This window comes from Tachyglossus aculeatus, chromosome 3 (assembly GCF_015852505.1).
Source record: "Tachyglossus aculeatus isolate mTacAcu1 chromosome 3, mTacAcu1.pri, whole genome shotgun sequence".
NCBI lineage: Eukaryota > Metazoa > Chordata > Mammalia > Monotremata > Tachyglossidae > Tachyglossus > Tachyglossus aculeatus.
The window spans coordinates 62171611-62189261 of NC_052068.1; the positions used below are offsets into that span (position 1 = coordinate 62171611).

The following is a 17651-nucleotide window of genomic DNA, read 5'->3' on the forward strand; positions in this document are numbered from 1 at the left end:
TCATTCAATCGTATTTATTGAGCACTTACTGTGTGCAGAGCACTGTACTAAACGCTTGGGAAGCACAAATCGGCAACATATATCCATCCATTCATTCATTCAATCGTATTTATTGAGCACTTACTGTGTGCAGAGCACTGTACTAAACGCTTGGGAAGTACAAATCGGCAACATATATCCATTCATTCATTCAATCGTATTTATTGAGCACTTACTGTGTGCAGAGCACTGTACTAAACGCTTGGGAAGCACAAATCGGCAACATATATCCATCCATTCATTCATTCAATCGTATTTATTGAGCACTTACTGTGTGCAGAGCACTGTACTAAACGCTTGGGAAGTACAAATCGGCAACATATAGAGACGGTCCCTACCCAACAACGGGCTCACAGTCTAGAAGGGGGAGACAGACAACAAAACAAAGCAAGTAGACAGGTGTCAAAATCGTCAGAACAAGTAGAATTAAATTATTACTATTATTAGAGAAGTGTTGTGGCTTAGTGGAAAGAGTACGGGCTTGGGAGTCAGAGGTCATTCTTTCATTGTCGTATTTATTGAGCGCTTACTGTGTGCAGAGCACTGTACTAAACGCTTGGGAAGTACAAATCGGCAACATAGAGAGACAGTCCCTACCCACCAGCGGGCTCACAGCGGGCTCACAGTGTAGAAGGGGGAGACAGACAGCAAAACAAAGCAAGTAGACAGGTGTCAAAATCGTCAGAACAAATAGAATTAAATTATTACTATTATTAGAGAAGCATTGTGGCTTAGTGGAAAGAGTACGGGCTCAGGAGTCAGAGGTCATTCATTCATTCATTCATTCAATCGTATTTATTGAGTGCTTACTGTGTGCAGAGCACTGTACTAAATGCTTGGGAAGTACAAATTGGCAACATAGACGGTCCCTACCCAACAGCGGGCTCACAGTCTAGAAGGGGGAGACAGACAACAAAACAAAGCAAGTAGACAGGTGTCAAAATCGTCAAAACAAATAGAATTAAATTATTACTATTATTAGAGAAGCATTGTGGCTTAGTGGAAAGAGTACGGGCTCAGGAGTCAGAGGTCATTCATTCATTCATTCAATCGTATTTCTTGAGCGCTTACTGTGTGCAGAGCACCGTACTAAGCGCTTGGGAAGTACAAGTCAGCAACAGATAGAGACGGTCCCTACCCAACAACGGGCGCACAGTCTAGAAGGGGGAGACGGACAACAAAACAAAGCGCAAGTAGACAGGTGTCAAAATCGTCAGAACAAATAGAATTAAATTATTACTATTACTATTATTACTATCATTAGAGAAGCATTGTGGCTTAGTGGAAAGAGTACCGGCTCAGGAGTCAGAGGTCATTCATTCATTCAATCGTATTTATTGAGCACTTACTGTGTGCAGAGCACTGTACTAAACACTTGGGAAGTACAAATCGGCAACATAGAGGGACGGTCCCTACCCAACAGCGGGCTCACAGTCTCGAAGGGGGAGACAGACAACAAAACAAAGCATGTAGACGGGTGTCAATACTGTCGGAATAAATGGAATTGTAGCTCTATACACATTATAAATAAAAACAGTAAATATGTACAAATAAAATAGGGTAATAAATCTGTACAAATATAACAAAACATGTAGACGGGTATCAATACTGTCAGAATAAATGGAATTATAGCTATGTACACATCATAACTGCAGTAAACAGTAAATATGTACAAATAAAATAGGGTAATAAATCTGTACAAATATAACAAAACATGTAGACGGGTATCAATACTGTCAGAATAAATGGAATTATAGCTATGTACACATCATAAATAAAGTAAACAGTAAGTATGTACAAATAAAATAGGGTAATAAATCTGTACAAATATATACAAATGCTGTAGGGAGGGGAAGGGGGTAGGGCAGAGGGAGGGAGGGGGGGCCCAGTCTGGGAAGGCCTCCTGGACTGCCACGTTTGAAGAGCAGGGTTTGAAGGCTGGCTCGGAGAGGATATTCCAAGCCATATGCAGTTGTCTTTTCCTCAGAGAAGCAGCATGGCCTCTAGTGTACAGAGGACGGGGCCTGGGGCGCGTCAGAACGAGCACTTGTCTGCTTGGTGACCTTGGCCAAGTCACTTAACTTCTCTGGGCCTTCGTTCCCTCCCCTACAAAATGGAGATTTGATATCTCCGCTCCCTCCTATTCAGACTGCGAGCCTCATGTGGGATCTGATGACCTTGTAGCGACCCCAGCACTTAGTACAGTGCTTGATACATAGTAAGTACTTAACAAGTACCATTATTATTATTATCATTTATAATAATAATAATGATTATTATTATCATTTATAATAATGATGATAATGGTATTTGTTAAGCGCTTACTATTATCATTTATAATAATAATAATGGTATTAAGGACTTACTATTATCATTTATAATAATAATAATAATGGTATTAAGGGCTTACTATGTGCAGAGCACTGTGCTAAGCGCTTGGGAAGTACAAGTCGGCAACATTTAGAGACGGTCCCTACCCAACAGCGGGCTCACAGGCTAGAACGGGGAGACAGTCAACAAAACATATTAACAAAATAAATAATAATAATGGTATTTGTTAAGCGCGTACTGTGTGCAGAGCACTGTAGTAAGCACTTGGGAAGTACGGGTCGGCAACATTTCTTGAGTACGTTGAGAGAGAACTCTTGCTTCCGCTGAAGTGGGCACTTGGCAGAAGGGTAAGGAAGGCTCTTTAGCATTTGTCATTGTGTGAAATCTCTCCTTAACGTGGAGTAGCGCGGAGGCACGATTTTGCGATGAGCCTACGTGGTTGCAGTTTTCAGAAACTTTTAAAGCACCTTCAGCTAACCGCCTGAAACCGCTCTCTCTGGTGGTTCATTCGTCTGTCTTTAAACGTGCTCGCGACTCCCCCGTCTTAAAAATAAAAACCAACCTTCCCTGGATCTCCTCAGTCATTCCCTACAGGGCTCTGCCAATGGAAAGTGCTTGAGAGGTGCTGTTCATTGATTCCTGCTCACACTCTTCTAATGGACTGTAAAGCAGCGCTTCCTCCACTTTCCCTGCCTCAGCTTCATCCTTGGCCCTCAGCAATTTGGTGTCTATCCAATTCACTCCACTTCGCGCCGAGCTCTTGAAGATCACCACTGACCGCCTCCTCGCCAAATCTAATGCACTCTATTTTAGTCTAATCTCCTGCTCACCCTCTGAGCTGCATTTGGCACGGTGGACCAGTCCCTTCTCCTGCAGATTCATTCTTTCAGTCGTGTTTATTGAGCGCTTACTGGGTGCAGAGCACTGTACTGAGCGCTTGGAGAGTACAGTTCATCAACAAATAGAGACAATCCCTACCCAACAAGGGGCTGATAGTCTAGAAGACGGGCTCGCCTGCTGTCTACCCGTGGTTTCATCGACACAGTCCTCTCTTGGTTCTCCTCTTACTTCTCTGGCTGCTCTCTCCTTCTAGACTGTGAGCCCACAGTTGAGTAGGGACTGTCTCTATTTGTCACCACTTGTCCTTCCCAAGCGCTTAGTACAGTGCTCTGCACACAGTAAGCGCTCAATAAATATGATTGATTGATTGATTTCCATCTCTTTAGCTGGCTCTTCCTCCCTCCCTCTAACTGTGGGTGTCCCCCAAGTTTCTCTCCCGGATCATCTTCTCGCTTTCCGATTTTCCCATCCCAGTCGACAACCACACCGTCCTCCCCGTCTCTGAGGTCCACAACCTGGGCGTCATCCTCGACTCCTCCCTCTCTTTTATTTCGTGCTTTCAGGCGATCACAAAATCTCGTCAGTATTTCCTGGAGATGTTCGTTCCTCTCCATCCAAATGGCCACCACCGTGGTTTTAGACACTTGTCCTATCCTTGTCTGTCGCCCCACTGGTCTCCCTGCCTCCAATCTCTCTCCTCTCCGAGTTCATACTTAATAATTAAGTTACTTGTTCGAGTGCTCACAGCGCTGAACAGCTGGGGTGGAGCAGGGAAGAGAGTCTTTGTCCCACGTAAAACTCACAGTCTGAGTAGGAGGGAGAAGGGTGTGATCGCCATTTTACAGTAGAGGAACTCAGGCCCAGAGAAGTTAAGTGATTCACCCAAGGTCACACAGAAGTCAGGTGGCCGAGCCCAGCTGAGAACTCCGATCCTCCCAGTCTCCGTGCTCTTTCCAAATCACATCTCTCCACTCCTCAAAAATCTCCAGTGGTTACCCATTCCTCTCTGCAGAAACTTCTCACCACTGGCCAAAAGGCACAGAATCAGCTCTCTCTCCCTTCCACCTAGGTCCACTCGTCTTCTCCCACTACACCCCAGCTCTCAGGTTCACTTGTTACTTGCTGAGCCTCATTCTCATCTTTGCCACCTGTAACCTCTTTGCTCCCTAAAATCTCCCCTGTATCTCTTGAATCCCACTCTTCTCCTATCCCTTCTTTGCCTCTCCCATCCTTCCGAGTAGGCTCTCAGGGGATCTCCTGCCTCCTCTTCAAATCTGTCCCTTCACTTGTGCCATGGACCCCATCCGTTTGCACCTTATTAAAACATTTGCCCCCTTCCTTCCCTCCGCAGCCCTCATCGTGAACCGCTAACTCTTCAGGGGCTCCTTTTCCACGGCTTTCAAATGTGCCCACATACCCCCTTTCTAAAAAAAAACCCAACCCTTCCTGTGACCCAATTGCTTATATTGCCCCCCTCCCTTCCAGCATTCTTCTCCAAACTCCTAGAGCGAGTTACTTACGCTAGCTGCCTCTACTTCCCCTCCTTGCCTCCTGCAATCTGGCTTCCTCTCCATGAAACTGCCCTCTCTAAAGTCACCAGTGATCTCTTTTTTTGCCATTCCCATGGCCTCTGATCCTCCTTAACCTCTGGGTTGCCATGGACACTGTAGATCACCCTCTTTCTCTGGAAACTTTGTCTAACCTTGGCGTCACCGACATGGTCCTTCTGGTTCTCCTCCTGTCTTTCTGGCTACTCCTTCTCAAGTCTCTTTCTCTGGCTCCTCCCTTGCCTCCCACCCCCTAACTGAGGGACTTCCTCAGTTCCCATTTCTGGGTCCCCTTCTTTTCTCCGTGTGTACCCTCTCCCTTGGGGAACTCATTCGCTTCCATGGCTTACCTTTCCACGACCTCTCCAGATCCTTCTCTGCAAGTCACATTTCCTCCTGCCTTCGGGAGGTTTATTCTTGGGGGTCCCGTCTTCACTTCACACTCAACTCACTTCAACACTCAAAACAGATACTGTTCATCTTCCTACCCAAGCCCCTTCTAAGAAAGGCGGTAACGGGGGCATTATCATCGACTCGTCCTTCTCATCCCATCTGTCACCAAATCCTGTCGGGTCTACCATCACCACGTTTCTAGAATCCGCCCTCTCATCTCCCTCCAAACCGCTACCATGCTGATCCGAGCACTTATCCTATCCCGCCTTGATTACCGCATCCTCCTCCTCGCCGACCTCCCTGCCTCCCGTCGGTCCCCTCTGCAGTCCTTACTTCCCTCTGCTGCCCAGATCATCTTTCGGAAAAAGCGTTCAGTCCGCGTCTTCCCACTCCTCTCCAGTAGCTGTTCATCCCCTTCTGCATCAAACGCAAGTTCCTTCCCGTGAACTTTTGTACATTATCAACTCTTCCCCTTTCATTCAATCGTATTGAGCGCTTACGATGTGCAGAGCACTGGACTAAGCGCTTGGGAAGTACGAGTTGGCAACATCTAGAGACGGTCCCTACCCAACAGTGGGCTCACAGGCTAGAAGGGGGAGACAGAGAACGAAACAAAGCATAGCAACAAAATAAAATAAATAGAATCAATATGTACAAATAAAATAAATCAATTTAACCTCGGGATTCCATTCAGTGCAGTCACAGCAGACAAATCCCAAAAACAAAAGTGTTCCCAAATATTCATTCATTTATTCAGTCGTATTTATTGAGCGCTTACTGTGTGCAGAGCACTGGACTAAGCACTTGGGAAGTCCAAGTGGGCAACATCTAGAGACGGTCCCTACCCAACAGTGGGCTCACAGGCTAGAAGGGGGAGACAGAGAACGAAACAAAACATAGCAACAAAATAAAATAAATAGAATCAATATGTACAAATAAAGTAAATCAATTTAACCTCGGGATTCCATTCAGTGTAGTCACAGCAACCAAATCCCCAAAACAAAAGTGTTCCCAAATATTCATTCATTTATTCAATCGTATTTATTGAGCGCTTACTGTGTGCAGAGCACTGGACTAAGCGCTTGGGAAGTACGAGTTGGCAACATCTAGGGACGGTCCCTACCCAACAGCGGGCTCACAGTCTAGAAGGGGGAGACAGAGAACAAAACAAAACATAGCAACAAAATAAAATAAATAGAATCAATATGTACAAATAAATCAATTTAACCTCGGGATTCCATTCAGTGTAGTCACAGCAAACAAATCCCAAAAGCAAAAGTGTTCCCAAATATTCATTCATTCATTCAATCGTATTGATTGAGCGCTTACTGTGCGCAGAGCTTGGGCAGTCCAAGTTGGCAACGTATAGAGACGGTCCCTACCCAACAGCGGGCTCGCAGTCTAGAAGATTAATATTCTAGATTAATATTCACAGTCAAAATAGGCTCATTTGGTCCAGCTAAAAAGGTAATATGTATAAAAAATAGGCAAATTAAAGGTAAATGGGGCTAAATCCTTCTCGGAGGGCTACTTGAACGTAGATAGCCTCCTACCTTACTTCAGTGATCTACTACAATCCATCTCCATCTCATCTTAGCTTGCTGCCGACTCTTGGCCCGCGTCTTCCCTCCTGCATGGAAGTCTCTCTCCTTTCATATCCGACTGAGCACCCTCCTCTTCACCTTTGCCCTGAAGCAGCATGGTGTAATGTGTAGAACATGGTCTTGGGAACCAGAAGGTCGTGGGTTCCAATCCCGGCTCCGCCAGTTCTCCGCTGGTGGACTTCCCTGTATCAATCAATCAATCAATCAATCGTATTTATTGAGAGCTTACTGTGTGCAGAGCACTGGACTAAGCGCTTGGGAAGGACAAGTTGGCAACATATAGAGACGGTCCCTACCCAACAGTGGGCTCACAGTCTAGAAGGGGGAGACAGAGAACAAAACCAAACATATTAACAAAATAAAATAAATAGAATAGATATGTACAGGTAAAATAAATAAAGAAATAGAGTAATAAATATGTACAAACATATATACATATATGCAGGTGCTGTGGGGAAGGGAAGGAGGTAAGACGGTGGGGATGGAGAGGGGGATGAGGGGTAACCTCCCCAGCTCTTAGAACAGTGCTTTGCACATAGTGAGCGCTTAATAAATGCCATTATTATTCCCGTATCCACTCCCCTTTCTGTGTTGCCGGTACAATTGGGTCTGTACCCCTTTTCCTTTTATTTGTACATGTTTGCTATTCTGTTTATTTTATTAATGATGTGCGTTGTTGCCAACTTGTACTTCCCAAGCTCTTAGTCCAGTGCTCTGCACACAGTAAGCGCTCAATAAATACGATTGAATGAATGAATGAATGAATCTAGCTTTACTTCTATTTATTCTGATGACTTGACACCTGTCCACTATTTGTACATATTGACTGTTGTATTTGTTTTGTAAATGATGTGCATCTAGCTTTATTTCTACTTATTCTGATGATTGACACCTTTCCACATGTTTTGTCTTGTTGTCTGTCTCCCCATTCTAGACTGTGAGCCCGTTGTTGGGTAGGGACTGTCTCTATACGTTGCCGGTTTGTACTTCCCAAGCGCTTAGTACGGTGCTCTGCACATAGTAAGTGCTCAATGAATGCGACTGAATGAATGAATGAATGCTGTGTGACTTTGGGCAAGTCACTTCACTTCTCTGGGCTTCATTCACCTAATCAGCCCCATGTGGAGACCACTGTTGGGTAGGGACCGTCTCTAGATGTTGCCAACTTGTACTTCCCAAGCGCTTAATACAGTGCTGTGCACACAGTAAGCGCTCAGTAAATACGATTGATTAAATGAATGAATGAATGTGGGACAGGGACTGTCCAGTTTGACTTGCCCGTATCGACCCCGGTGCTTAGTATAGTGCCTGGCACACAGTAAGCATTTAACAAACACCACTGTTATTAATATCACACCTCCAAGAGGCCTTCCTTGTTGGGAAGCAGCGTGGCTCAGTGGAAAGAGCCCGGGCTTTGGAGTCAGAGGTCATGGGTTCAAATCCCAACTCTCCAACTTGTCAACTGTGTGACTTTGGACAAGTCACTTCACTTCTCTGGGCCTGTTACCTCATCTGTAAAATGGAGATTAAGACTGAGAGCCCCCCGTGGGACAGCCTGATCACCCTGTAACCTCCCCAGTGCTTAGAACAGTGCTTTGCACATAGTAAGTGCTTAATAAATGCCATTATTATTATCATTATTATTATTCACCCTTATTCACCCTCCTTTCTGTGTTGCCGATACAATTGGGTCTTAGTACAGTGCTCTGCACATAGTAAGCGCTCAATAAATACAATTGATAAATTGGGTCTGTACCCCTTAAGCACCTTGTTTTTCAAATGACACCTACAGCACTTATATACATACGCATCTGTAATTTAGTGTCTCCTCTAATCTTTAAGCTCCTTTCAGGCAGGGATCGTGTCTGCGCACCATATGGAATCACACTCTCCCAGTTGCTTGGGACAGTGCTCCGCACGCAGTAAGCGCTCAGTAAACAACATCGATAGATTAAATGCTCAAGCCCATCTTTTTTTTCTTTTTGGTTTTTAACACTTACTACGTGCCAAGCACTGTAATGAACGCTGGGGAAGATACAAGGCAATCCGGTTTAAACACAGTCCGTGTGGGGAGGGAGAACAAGGGTCGAATCCTCATTTTCCAGATGAGGAAACTGAGGCACAGAGCAGTCAAGTGTTAGAGTGTTACGCGAGAGGCCAGTGGCAAAGCTGGGATTAGAACCTGGGTCCTCGGATTCCCCGGGCCCGTGCTCTTTCCCCTCAGCTTCCCTTCCTCCTGCCCTGCAGGGAACTCCCACTTGCTTAACGTCTAGCCATCATCATCATCATCAATCGTATTTATTGAGCGCTTACTGTGTGCAGAGCACTGTACTAAGCACTTGGGAAGTACAAGTTGGCAACATAGCCATCCATTGTGCCGCCTCATCTTCCAAAGCCTTTTGAGTTTGCAGCTTTTCCAGGAGGTCTTTCCCCAGGAATGTTTCTTCTCCCGATATCCCATCCCCTCTCAGTAGCCCTGCACCAATTTGACAAACTTCCGAACATTTCAACTTACGTAACCTACAATTTAAGCTCCAGTTTATACAGATCCATTTCTCCTCTTGGCTTTTATCTGCCGATTATTTGGTGTCAGTCTCCCCCAGAAGACCGTAAGCTCCTTGATCTAAACTCTCTCGCATTAGTACAATGCTCTGCGTATAGACATTTGTTATAGTGTTTGACTGATGGATAAAATAAGAAACTTAATCTTTTTCAGCCTTTTGATAACTGTTGAAGCTGGTTTTTCCTACGCAAGAGAAGTGACTCGTTTCTTTTTTAGGTTACAGCATGAGTCCTATATCTGTCCTCAGCCATGGAATTAGGATGAAATGGTTGTTGGACACAGAGAAAATTCAAAATTGTTGCTTCATGTGGAACATAACAACTTTTTAAAGAGTTGAATGCCTTCTGCTACTTAGCAGGCTGTTGAATTTTTTTGCTACTTAGACTAGGGAACTTGTGTATTAATATAGTGCTTGGCACATAGTGAGCACTTAGCAAATACCATTATTATTAGAAGGAATTTTTTGTCCTCCCGACTGTTGGCGGATTTTAAATTCACATGAAGGAATGTGATCAGGATCCTTGAAAAGGAAATTGTAGGAAGGGAGAGAAGTTTGTGGGAAATCTTATTTCCCAAATTGTGCAGTTCTTTCTGAGATCAAATGAGTGTCTGGGTGGACATAAGCATTTTATCATTTGTGCTGAAAGGCAAGGTCATGCCTTTTTTCACATAAATGAATGTGCTGTGCCCGGTTTTTGGAAACTCGCCGTTTTTTAATTAGAAATGTTCGACTCTCTGTTCTTCGCCCAGGACATTTTTGTGAGTCTCTCTCAGGTTGATGGCCACTATTTCGTCTGCAATGTGGATGATTTTAAGTTCTTAGCGGATATGATCCAGCACATACCTTTAAATTTAAGAGTGAGGTATGTGTTCTGCACAGCACCCATCAATAAAAAGCAGCCTTTTGTTTGCACTTCCCTGCTAAAGGTAAGTGGCTTTCATTTTGGGGGTAGTGCACAGATGGCGGGAGGGTTGGAGGGTTGGTCGCTTGGATTCGTCACGAGTCGTTCAAAAGGGCGGTAGCACACGCATTTTTGTTGAGAATCTTCAGCGAAAAATACAACTACTTAATAATAATAATAGTAATAATGCTATTTATTAAGCGCTTACCATGTGCAAAGCACGGTTCTAAGCACTGGGGAGGTTACGAGGTGATCAGGTTGTCCCACGGGGGGCCCGCAGTCTTCATCCCCATTTTCCAGATGAGGGAACTGAGGCCCAGAGAAGTGAAGTGACTTGCCCAAAGTCACCCAGCCGACAGTTGGCGGAGCCGGGATCTGAACCCGCGACCTCTGCCTCCGAAGCCCGGGCTCTTTCCACTGAGCCACGCTGCTTCTCAAACTTATCAAATGTCCCTGTGGATTGTCTTTTAGGGGGTCGTGTCAGTTTGTTAGCACCTCCCCGTGACTGATCGTGCCGGCTGCCCACTGTTGGGTAGGGAATCTTCCAGACTGTGAGCCCGCTGGTGGGTAGGGACCGTCTCCATATGTTGCCAACTTGCACTTCCCAAGTGCTTAGTCCAGTGCTCTGCACACAGTAAGCGCTCAATAAATACGGTTGAATAAATGGAGAGCCTTGAAGCCGAGAGTGAGGAGTATTTGCTTCATGCGGAGGTTGACAGGCGACCACTGGAGATTTTTGGGGAGGCGGGGGTGACATGCCCCGAGCGTATGTCCACTTGGCGCCTGGGAAATACAGAATAAAGAAGTATCTTGTAGCCGGCCACCTCACCCCCAGCTCTTCCCTCTTGGAATTCTGACCTTATCCTCATCATCAATCATCATCATCAATCGTATTTATTGAGCGCTTATTATGTGCAGAGCACTGTACTAAGCGCTCGGGCAGTACAAATTGGCAACATCTAGAGACAGTCCCTACCCAACAGCGGGCTCACAGTCTAAAAGGGGGAGACAGAGAACAAAACCAAACATACTAACAAAATAAAATAAAACACATGTGGAGGCTTTAATGCAAATTAGGACCTATTTATACACAAATCGGCGTGATCGAATCCATGCACAGTCTCTTCCCCATTTTGATTTAGCTTCTTTCATCACATTAGTCACTGGGAGGAGGAGCTAGCCGGCTCTGAAACTCTCTCTCCCGTTACGATGTTGTTTCGATCGCTCAGAGTTTTGACTGCAGTTGTTGCAGGAGAGTGGAGCGCTTTCCTTGAAAGCCTCATTCTCCCATCAGTGGGATCGCGTCCAAAGTATTTCACCTGAATTTCCTGGCCAACTTCTCATCCCAGGGCACTAGGGTGTCGAGTCTTTCTTTGATCCTCCCCGGAACTACTGGATTCCGAATCCGGCCTGACGGTTTTGAGACCTGCTCACCCCTCCTGATCTCCCCCTCCACCAAGCCCAGCTCCCTCGCCCCTCTGTCCCTCGGTAGCTGTCACCCTCCAAATCCCCACGTCGTTTGGGATCGTTTGTGGGGAATCAATCAATCAATCAATTGTGTTTATTGAGCGCTTACTGTGTGCAGAGCACTGTACTAAGCACTTGGGAAGTACAAGTCGGCAACACATAGAGACGGTCCCTACCTAACAGCGGGCTCACAGTCTAGACGAGACTAGTGAAAGAAGCCGGAGAATTAGCCCCACGTTGCCCCACAGGGGGCTTTCCTTCATCATCATCATCATCAGTCGTATTTATTGAGCGCTTAGTATGTGCAGAGCACTGTACTAAGCGCTTGGGAAATACAAGTCGGCAACATACAGAGACGGTCCCTACACAACAGCAGGCTCACAGCCTAGACGAGACTAGTGAAAGAAGCCGGGGAATTGGCCCCACGTTGCCCCACAGGGGGCTTTCCTTCGTCATCATCATCATCATCGATCGTATTTATTGAGCGCTTACTATGTGCAGAGCACTGTACTAAGCGCTTGGGAAGTACAAATTGGCAACATATAGAGACAGTCCCCACGCGGTCAATCTGACAGTGGGGTTTACCGGTGCTTACCGCACGCAGAGCACTGTTTTTAGACACTTGGGCGAGTACCTGCCCTCAAAGAGGTTACAGTCTAGCAGGCCATGAGATTGCCAACAGCACTCCCGCTGCTGGCGAAATTCTAGGCCCTGGGCTGACTTCTGCCACTTGAAACTCGCTTTTTGAGACTCTAACTCAGCCGTCTTCTGCTCGTCGGTATTTCTGTGCGGCCCTCACCGGCTCCCATAGCCACAACCCCCACCGACTATTCCAAATCCGTAGCTCCTCGAGGCCTCGCCGCCTCCGTCCAGCCCCGCCGAGCCGGCCGACTCCTTCGTTGGGAAAACAGAAACCGTCAGGGCGTGAATTTAGGGCAGACTGTATTTGGTAGGTGTCCAGCATAACGACTGCTTCCGTGGAACCGTTTTCAGCCTCTTAGTAGGCACAGTTGTGGCCTTCACCGGTGAGGCAAAATTAAATGTGGAGAAGCATTAAAAATCTAGCCCTGTATTAGCATTCAGCGCCTCTCAAAGTTTGCAAAGATGGGAGGGTTTCGGCTTGCCGGGATCATCATCATCATCATCAATCGTATTTATTGGGCGCTTACTATGTGCAGAGCACTGTACTAAGCGCTTGGGAAGTACAAGTTGGGGATGTTTAGCGAAAGACGGAAGAGTCTCCGAAAAGGGCCCCAGGGCTTTTTGAATTTGTGCTAGAAGCCGAAGGTGAATCTCTTGACGTTTTGGAAAGCTACCCCACCTGCCCTCTGATTCAGGGAGATTTGGGTCGTTTGTGGGGAAGAGACGAGACTAGTGACTGTGAGCCCACTGTTGGGTAGGGACCGTCTCTATATGTTGCCAACTTGTCCATCCCAAGCGCTTAGTACAGTGCTCTGCACACAGTAAGCGCTCAATAAACACGATTGAATAAATGAATGAATATGTTGCCAACTTGTACTTCCCAAGTGCTTAGTACAGTGCTCCGCACACAGCAAGCGCTCAATAAATGCGATTGATTGATTGATTGATTGATTGATTGAAAGGAGCCGGGGAATATTGAGCGTTGAGGACGTTGCAAGAACTCCCCTCTCCAGGATTTCCTCGTTCACCCCCGTGGGCAGAGTTAAAACAGGAAGGCGGTGAGAGAGCGGCTGCGCAGAGCAGGAGTTAGTTTACCCTCTCTGTTCAGAGTCCGTTCCGGACAGAGGATGAGGTTCGGTAAAAGAGCCGGGAGTATGGACGATCGCACAACAGGGTGGTCGGGGCAGAGCGGGAAAGCACGGGGTCCCGACGGTACCGAAGTGAGAGTGCCGTGTAGTAAGTCACCGATCGATGTTCTGGTTGTCCGTCCCCCCGCCCAGTTTGCCAGACAATACAGCAGGAACGAGCCCCTGACGTTCGACTGGCTGTGCCGGCACACCAACTGGCCGTTGGTCCCTCCGAAAAACATCAAGGACCTCATCCACCTGGAAGCCGTCCACGACGTGTTCGACCTCTACCTGTGGCTGAGGTAACGGAAGCCGCGCTTTCGCCCCCGGGTGAACTGGAGCCCGGAGGGTGATGATAATCGTGATAGCGATAGCATTTATTAGGCGCTTAGTATGTGCAAAGCACTGTTCTAAGCGCTGGGGAGGTTGCAGGGTGATCAGGTCGTCCCACGCGGGGCTCGCGGTCTTCATCCCCGTTTTACGGAAGCCGCGCTTTCGCCCCCGGGGGCGAAACCGCCACCGGCTGAACTGGAGCCCGGAGGATGATAAGAAAAATGATAGTGATAGCATTTGTTAAGCGCTTACTGTGTGCAAAGCACTGTTCTAAGCACCGGGGAGGTTACAGGGTGATCAGGTTGTCCCACGGGGGGCTCGCAGTCTTCATCCCCATTTTACAGATGAGGTGACCGAGGCCCAGAGAAGTGAAGTTACTCACCCAAAGTCACACAGTTGACAATTGGCGGAGCCGGGATTCGAACCCGTGACCTCTGACTCCAAAGCCCGGGCTCTTTCCACTGAGCCGCGCTGCTTGTCTAAGGATGAGAAGCAGTGTGGCCTAGCGGGGAGAGCACGGGCCCGGGCGTCAGAAGTTTGTGGATTCTCATCCCGGCTCCGCCGCTTGTCTGCTGGGTGACCGGGGGGAAGTCACTTGACTTCTCTGGGCCTCAGTTACGTCATCTGGAAAATGGGGTTTGAGACCGTGAGCCCCCCCGTGGGACAGGGACTACGTCCAACCCGATTTGCTCGTATCCACCCCAGAGCTTAGTACAGTGCCTCGCGCCGTAGTAAACACTTAACGAAGACCGCAATTATTATTTTGAGATGAGGATTCCTTGTCCTCCCTGGGTGGGCCCAGTTCAGCAGAGTGGCTCAGTGGAAAGAGCCTGGGCTTTGGAGTCAGAGGTCATGGGTTCGAATACCGGCTCCGCCAGTTGTCAGCTGTGTGACTTTGGGCAAGTCACTTAACTTCTCTGGGCCTCAGTTCCCTCATCTGTAAAATGCGTATTAAGATTGCAAGGCCCCCGTGGGACAACCTGATCACCTTGCGACCTCCCCAGCACTTAGAACAATGCTTTGCACATAGTAAGCCCTTAACAAATGCCATTATTATTATTATTATGGATTCAAATCCCAGCTGCGCCAATTGTCAGCTGTGTAACTTTGGGCAAGTCACTTCACTTCTCTGTGCCTCAGTGACCTCATCCGTAAAATGGGGATTAAGACTGTGAGCCCCCCGTGGGACAACCTGATCACCTTGCAACGTCCCCAGCACTTAGAACAGTGCTTTGCACGTAGTAAGCGCTTAATAAATGCCATCATTATTATTATTATTATTATTACTATTATTAGTATTGGCCATCCATGCCTTAGCAGTTTGCCTCTTCCTTTTCCTGGGACTAAGTAAACCGTGGAGAGGGGATAGGAGGGTTTGTTGGTTTTTTTTAAACTTTATGCCAGGCACTGTACTAAGCACTAGGGTGGTTGCAGGATAGTCAGGTTAAACACAGTCCCCTGTCCCACATAGGGCTCGCGTTTTACAGATGAGGTAACTGAGGCACAGACAAGTGAAGTGACTTGCCCAAGGTCACACAGCTGACGAGCAGCGGAGCTGGGCTTAAAACCCAGGTCCTCGAACTCCCAGCTCCGTTCTCTTTCCACTAGGCCATACTGCTCCTCCGACGGTCCAGAGGCGAAGCGTGCAAGGTGAATCTTGCAAGGACCTCTGGTGTGAGGGCAAATCAAGGCTTTGGTGGGAATCATTCATTCAGTCGTATTTCTTGAGCGCTTACTGTGTGCAGAGCACTGTACTAAGCGCTTGGGAAGTCCAAGTTGGCAACGTATAGAGACGGTCCCTACCCACCAGCGGGCTCACAGTCGAGAAGCTTGAGATTGAAGGCCTAGAGCCAGCTCTGAAAGCAGGCTAAAGTCACTTCGCTCCTCTATGCCTCAGTTACCTCATCTGTAAAATGGGGATTAAGACAGTGAGCCGTATTCATTCGATCATACTGTGTGCAGAGCACTGTACTAGTTTGCTTGTAACCACCCCAGCGCTTAGGACAGTGCGCTGTACATAGTAAGCTCTTAAGAACACTGTCGATACCATTATTGTTGCTGTTATTATTATCAATCAATCAATCAATCGTATTTATTGAGCGCTTACTATGTGCAGAGCACTGTACTAAGCGCTTGGGAAGTACAAATTGGCAACACATAGAGACAGTCCCTACCCAACAGTGGGCTCACAGTCTAAAAGGGGGAGACAGAGAACAGAACCAAAATTATTATTAAATAAATTATTATTATCATTATTGTTAAAGAAAGCAAAAGCTACCGAAACCTAGCAGAATCGAGACCATTTTGATTTACAGGGCGTGGTGACGCTCATTATTTTTAGCATTGAGATTCGAATTTAGAGAGTACTGATTTTTAGCGGGGGCGGGGGGGGGGGTATCATTAGCAAAGGGGGCGACTTGTAAAAATCCAGCTCAGCAGCAGTTCTTTTAAGAATTTTCCACCACCATCATCATCATCATCATCAATCGTATTTACTGAGCGCTTACTATGTGCAGAGCACTGTACTAAGCGCTTGGGAAGTACAAATAGCAACATATAGAGACAGTCCCTACCCAACAGTGGGCTCACAGTCTGAAAGGGGGAGACAGAGACCAAAACCAAACATACTAACAAAATAAAATAGAATAGATATGTACAAATAAATTAAATAAATGACTTTGACCATTAGACTTTGACTAGCTAGCCCATCCGGTGTAATGAAGTAAAGGGAAGAAGAGACAGGAAGGAATATGCAAAGGAAAATCAGTCCCGTCGCCCGGAAATGGCAGCGATGAAGCAACGGCCCGTTTAACTTAGTCCAAGTTGCTCGAATGTCAGGCGTCGTCGTAGCGGTGTAACGCGTGTCGTCTTTCAGCTACCGGTTCATGGACATGTTCCCCGACGCCCTCCTTGTCCGGGACCTTCAGAAAGAACTGGACGGCATTATCCAGAGTGGCGTGCACAACATAACGAAGCTGATCAGAGTCTCTGAGTCTCACACGGCCTCGGGAGCCCTGGCCCTCCCCGAAGACTTCCCGCTGCCTCGTACCAGCGCCCGGGATGGGATGCTGAACCCGGAAGATTTGCCCGGAGAGAGCCGGGCCCCGGCTCCTGGGCCCCGGCGGACCCAGGCTCCGAGGAGGATGCGAGGCCCCAAGGCTTTGGGGGCGAAAGCCGTCGAGCCGTCGTCACCCTCTCTGGCTTCCAGATTAGTTCAGCAGGGACTCCTCACCCGCCACATGCTGAAACAGCTGGAGAAGGAGTGGCTAACCCAACAAAATAACCACGGCCCGGAAAGAACAGAGGACGAGAGTGGTTCCAGGGGAACCAGGAAAAAGAAAAAGTAAACCCGCAGCGGAATAGATGAGCCTAAATAAAAGCCGAACCCTTTTCGCACCCTTTCCTGGTACGCCTTTGCTCCCTGCTGTGATGTTTCTGTGGCCTGTCGTTTGCGTTCAAGTTTGATGGTTCTCCAAGGGGGAGAGCTTGTGTTCTAATTCTCCTGTACTCATCCCTAATGCTAGTAATAATGGCTTTCGTTAAGCGCTTACTACGCGCCGAGCACTGGAATAGATACAAGGTCAAGCAGCGTGGCTCAGCGGAAAGAGCACAGGCTTTGGAGTCAGAGGTCATGGGTTCAAACCCCGGCTCCGCTAATTGTCAGCTGTGTGACTGGGCGAGTCACTTCACTTCTCTGTGCCTCAGTTACCTCATCTGGAAAATGGGGATTATGACTGTGAGCCCCCCCATGGGACAACCTGATCACCTTGTAACCTCCCCAGCGCTTAGAACACTGCTTTGCACATAGTAAGCGCTTAATAAATGCCATTATTATTATTATTATTATTATTATTATTATTATT

The 17651-nt window shown here is 47.2% G+C and overlaps 1 protein-coding gene across 1 annotated transcript in view; it reads left to right on the top strand.

The window, feature by feature from the left end:
• SUPV3L1 (Suv3 like RNA helicase) overlaps nucleotides 1–17187 on the top strand; it is a 67121-nt gene extending 49934 nt beyond the window's left edge. The window contains exons 13-15 of the mRNA XM_038743771.1: nucleotides 10068–10244; nucleotides 13609–13757; nucleotides 16664–17187. Of these exons, the coding sequence (XP_038599699.1) occupies nucleotides 10068–10244; nucleotides 13609–13757; nucleotides 16664–17135 (798 nt within the window). The 3' untranslated portion in view covers nucleotides 17136–17187. The remainder of the gene's footprint in view (nucleotides 1–10067; nucleotides 10245–13608; nucleotides 13758–16663) is intronic.
• Nucleotides 17188–17651: the final 464 nt, after the last annotated feature.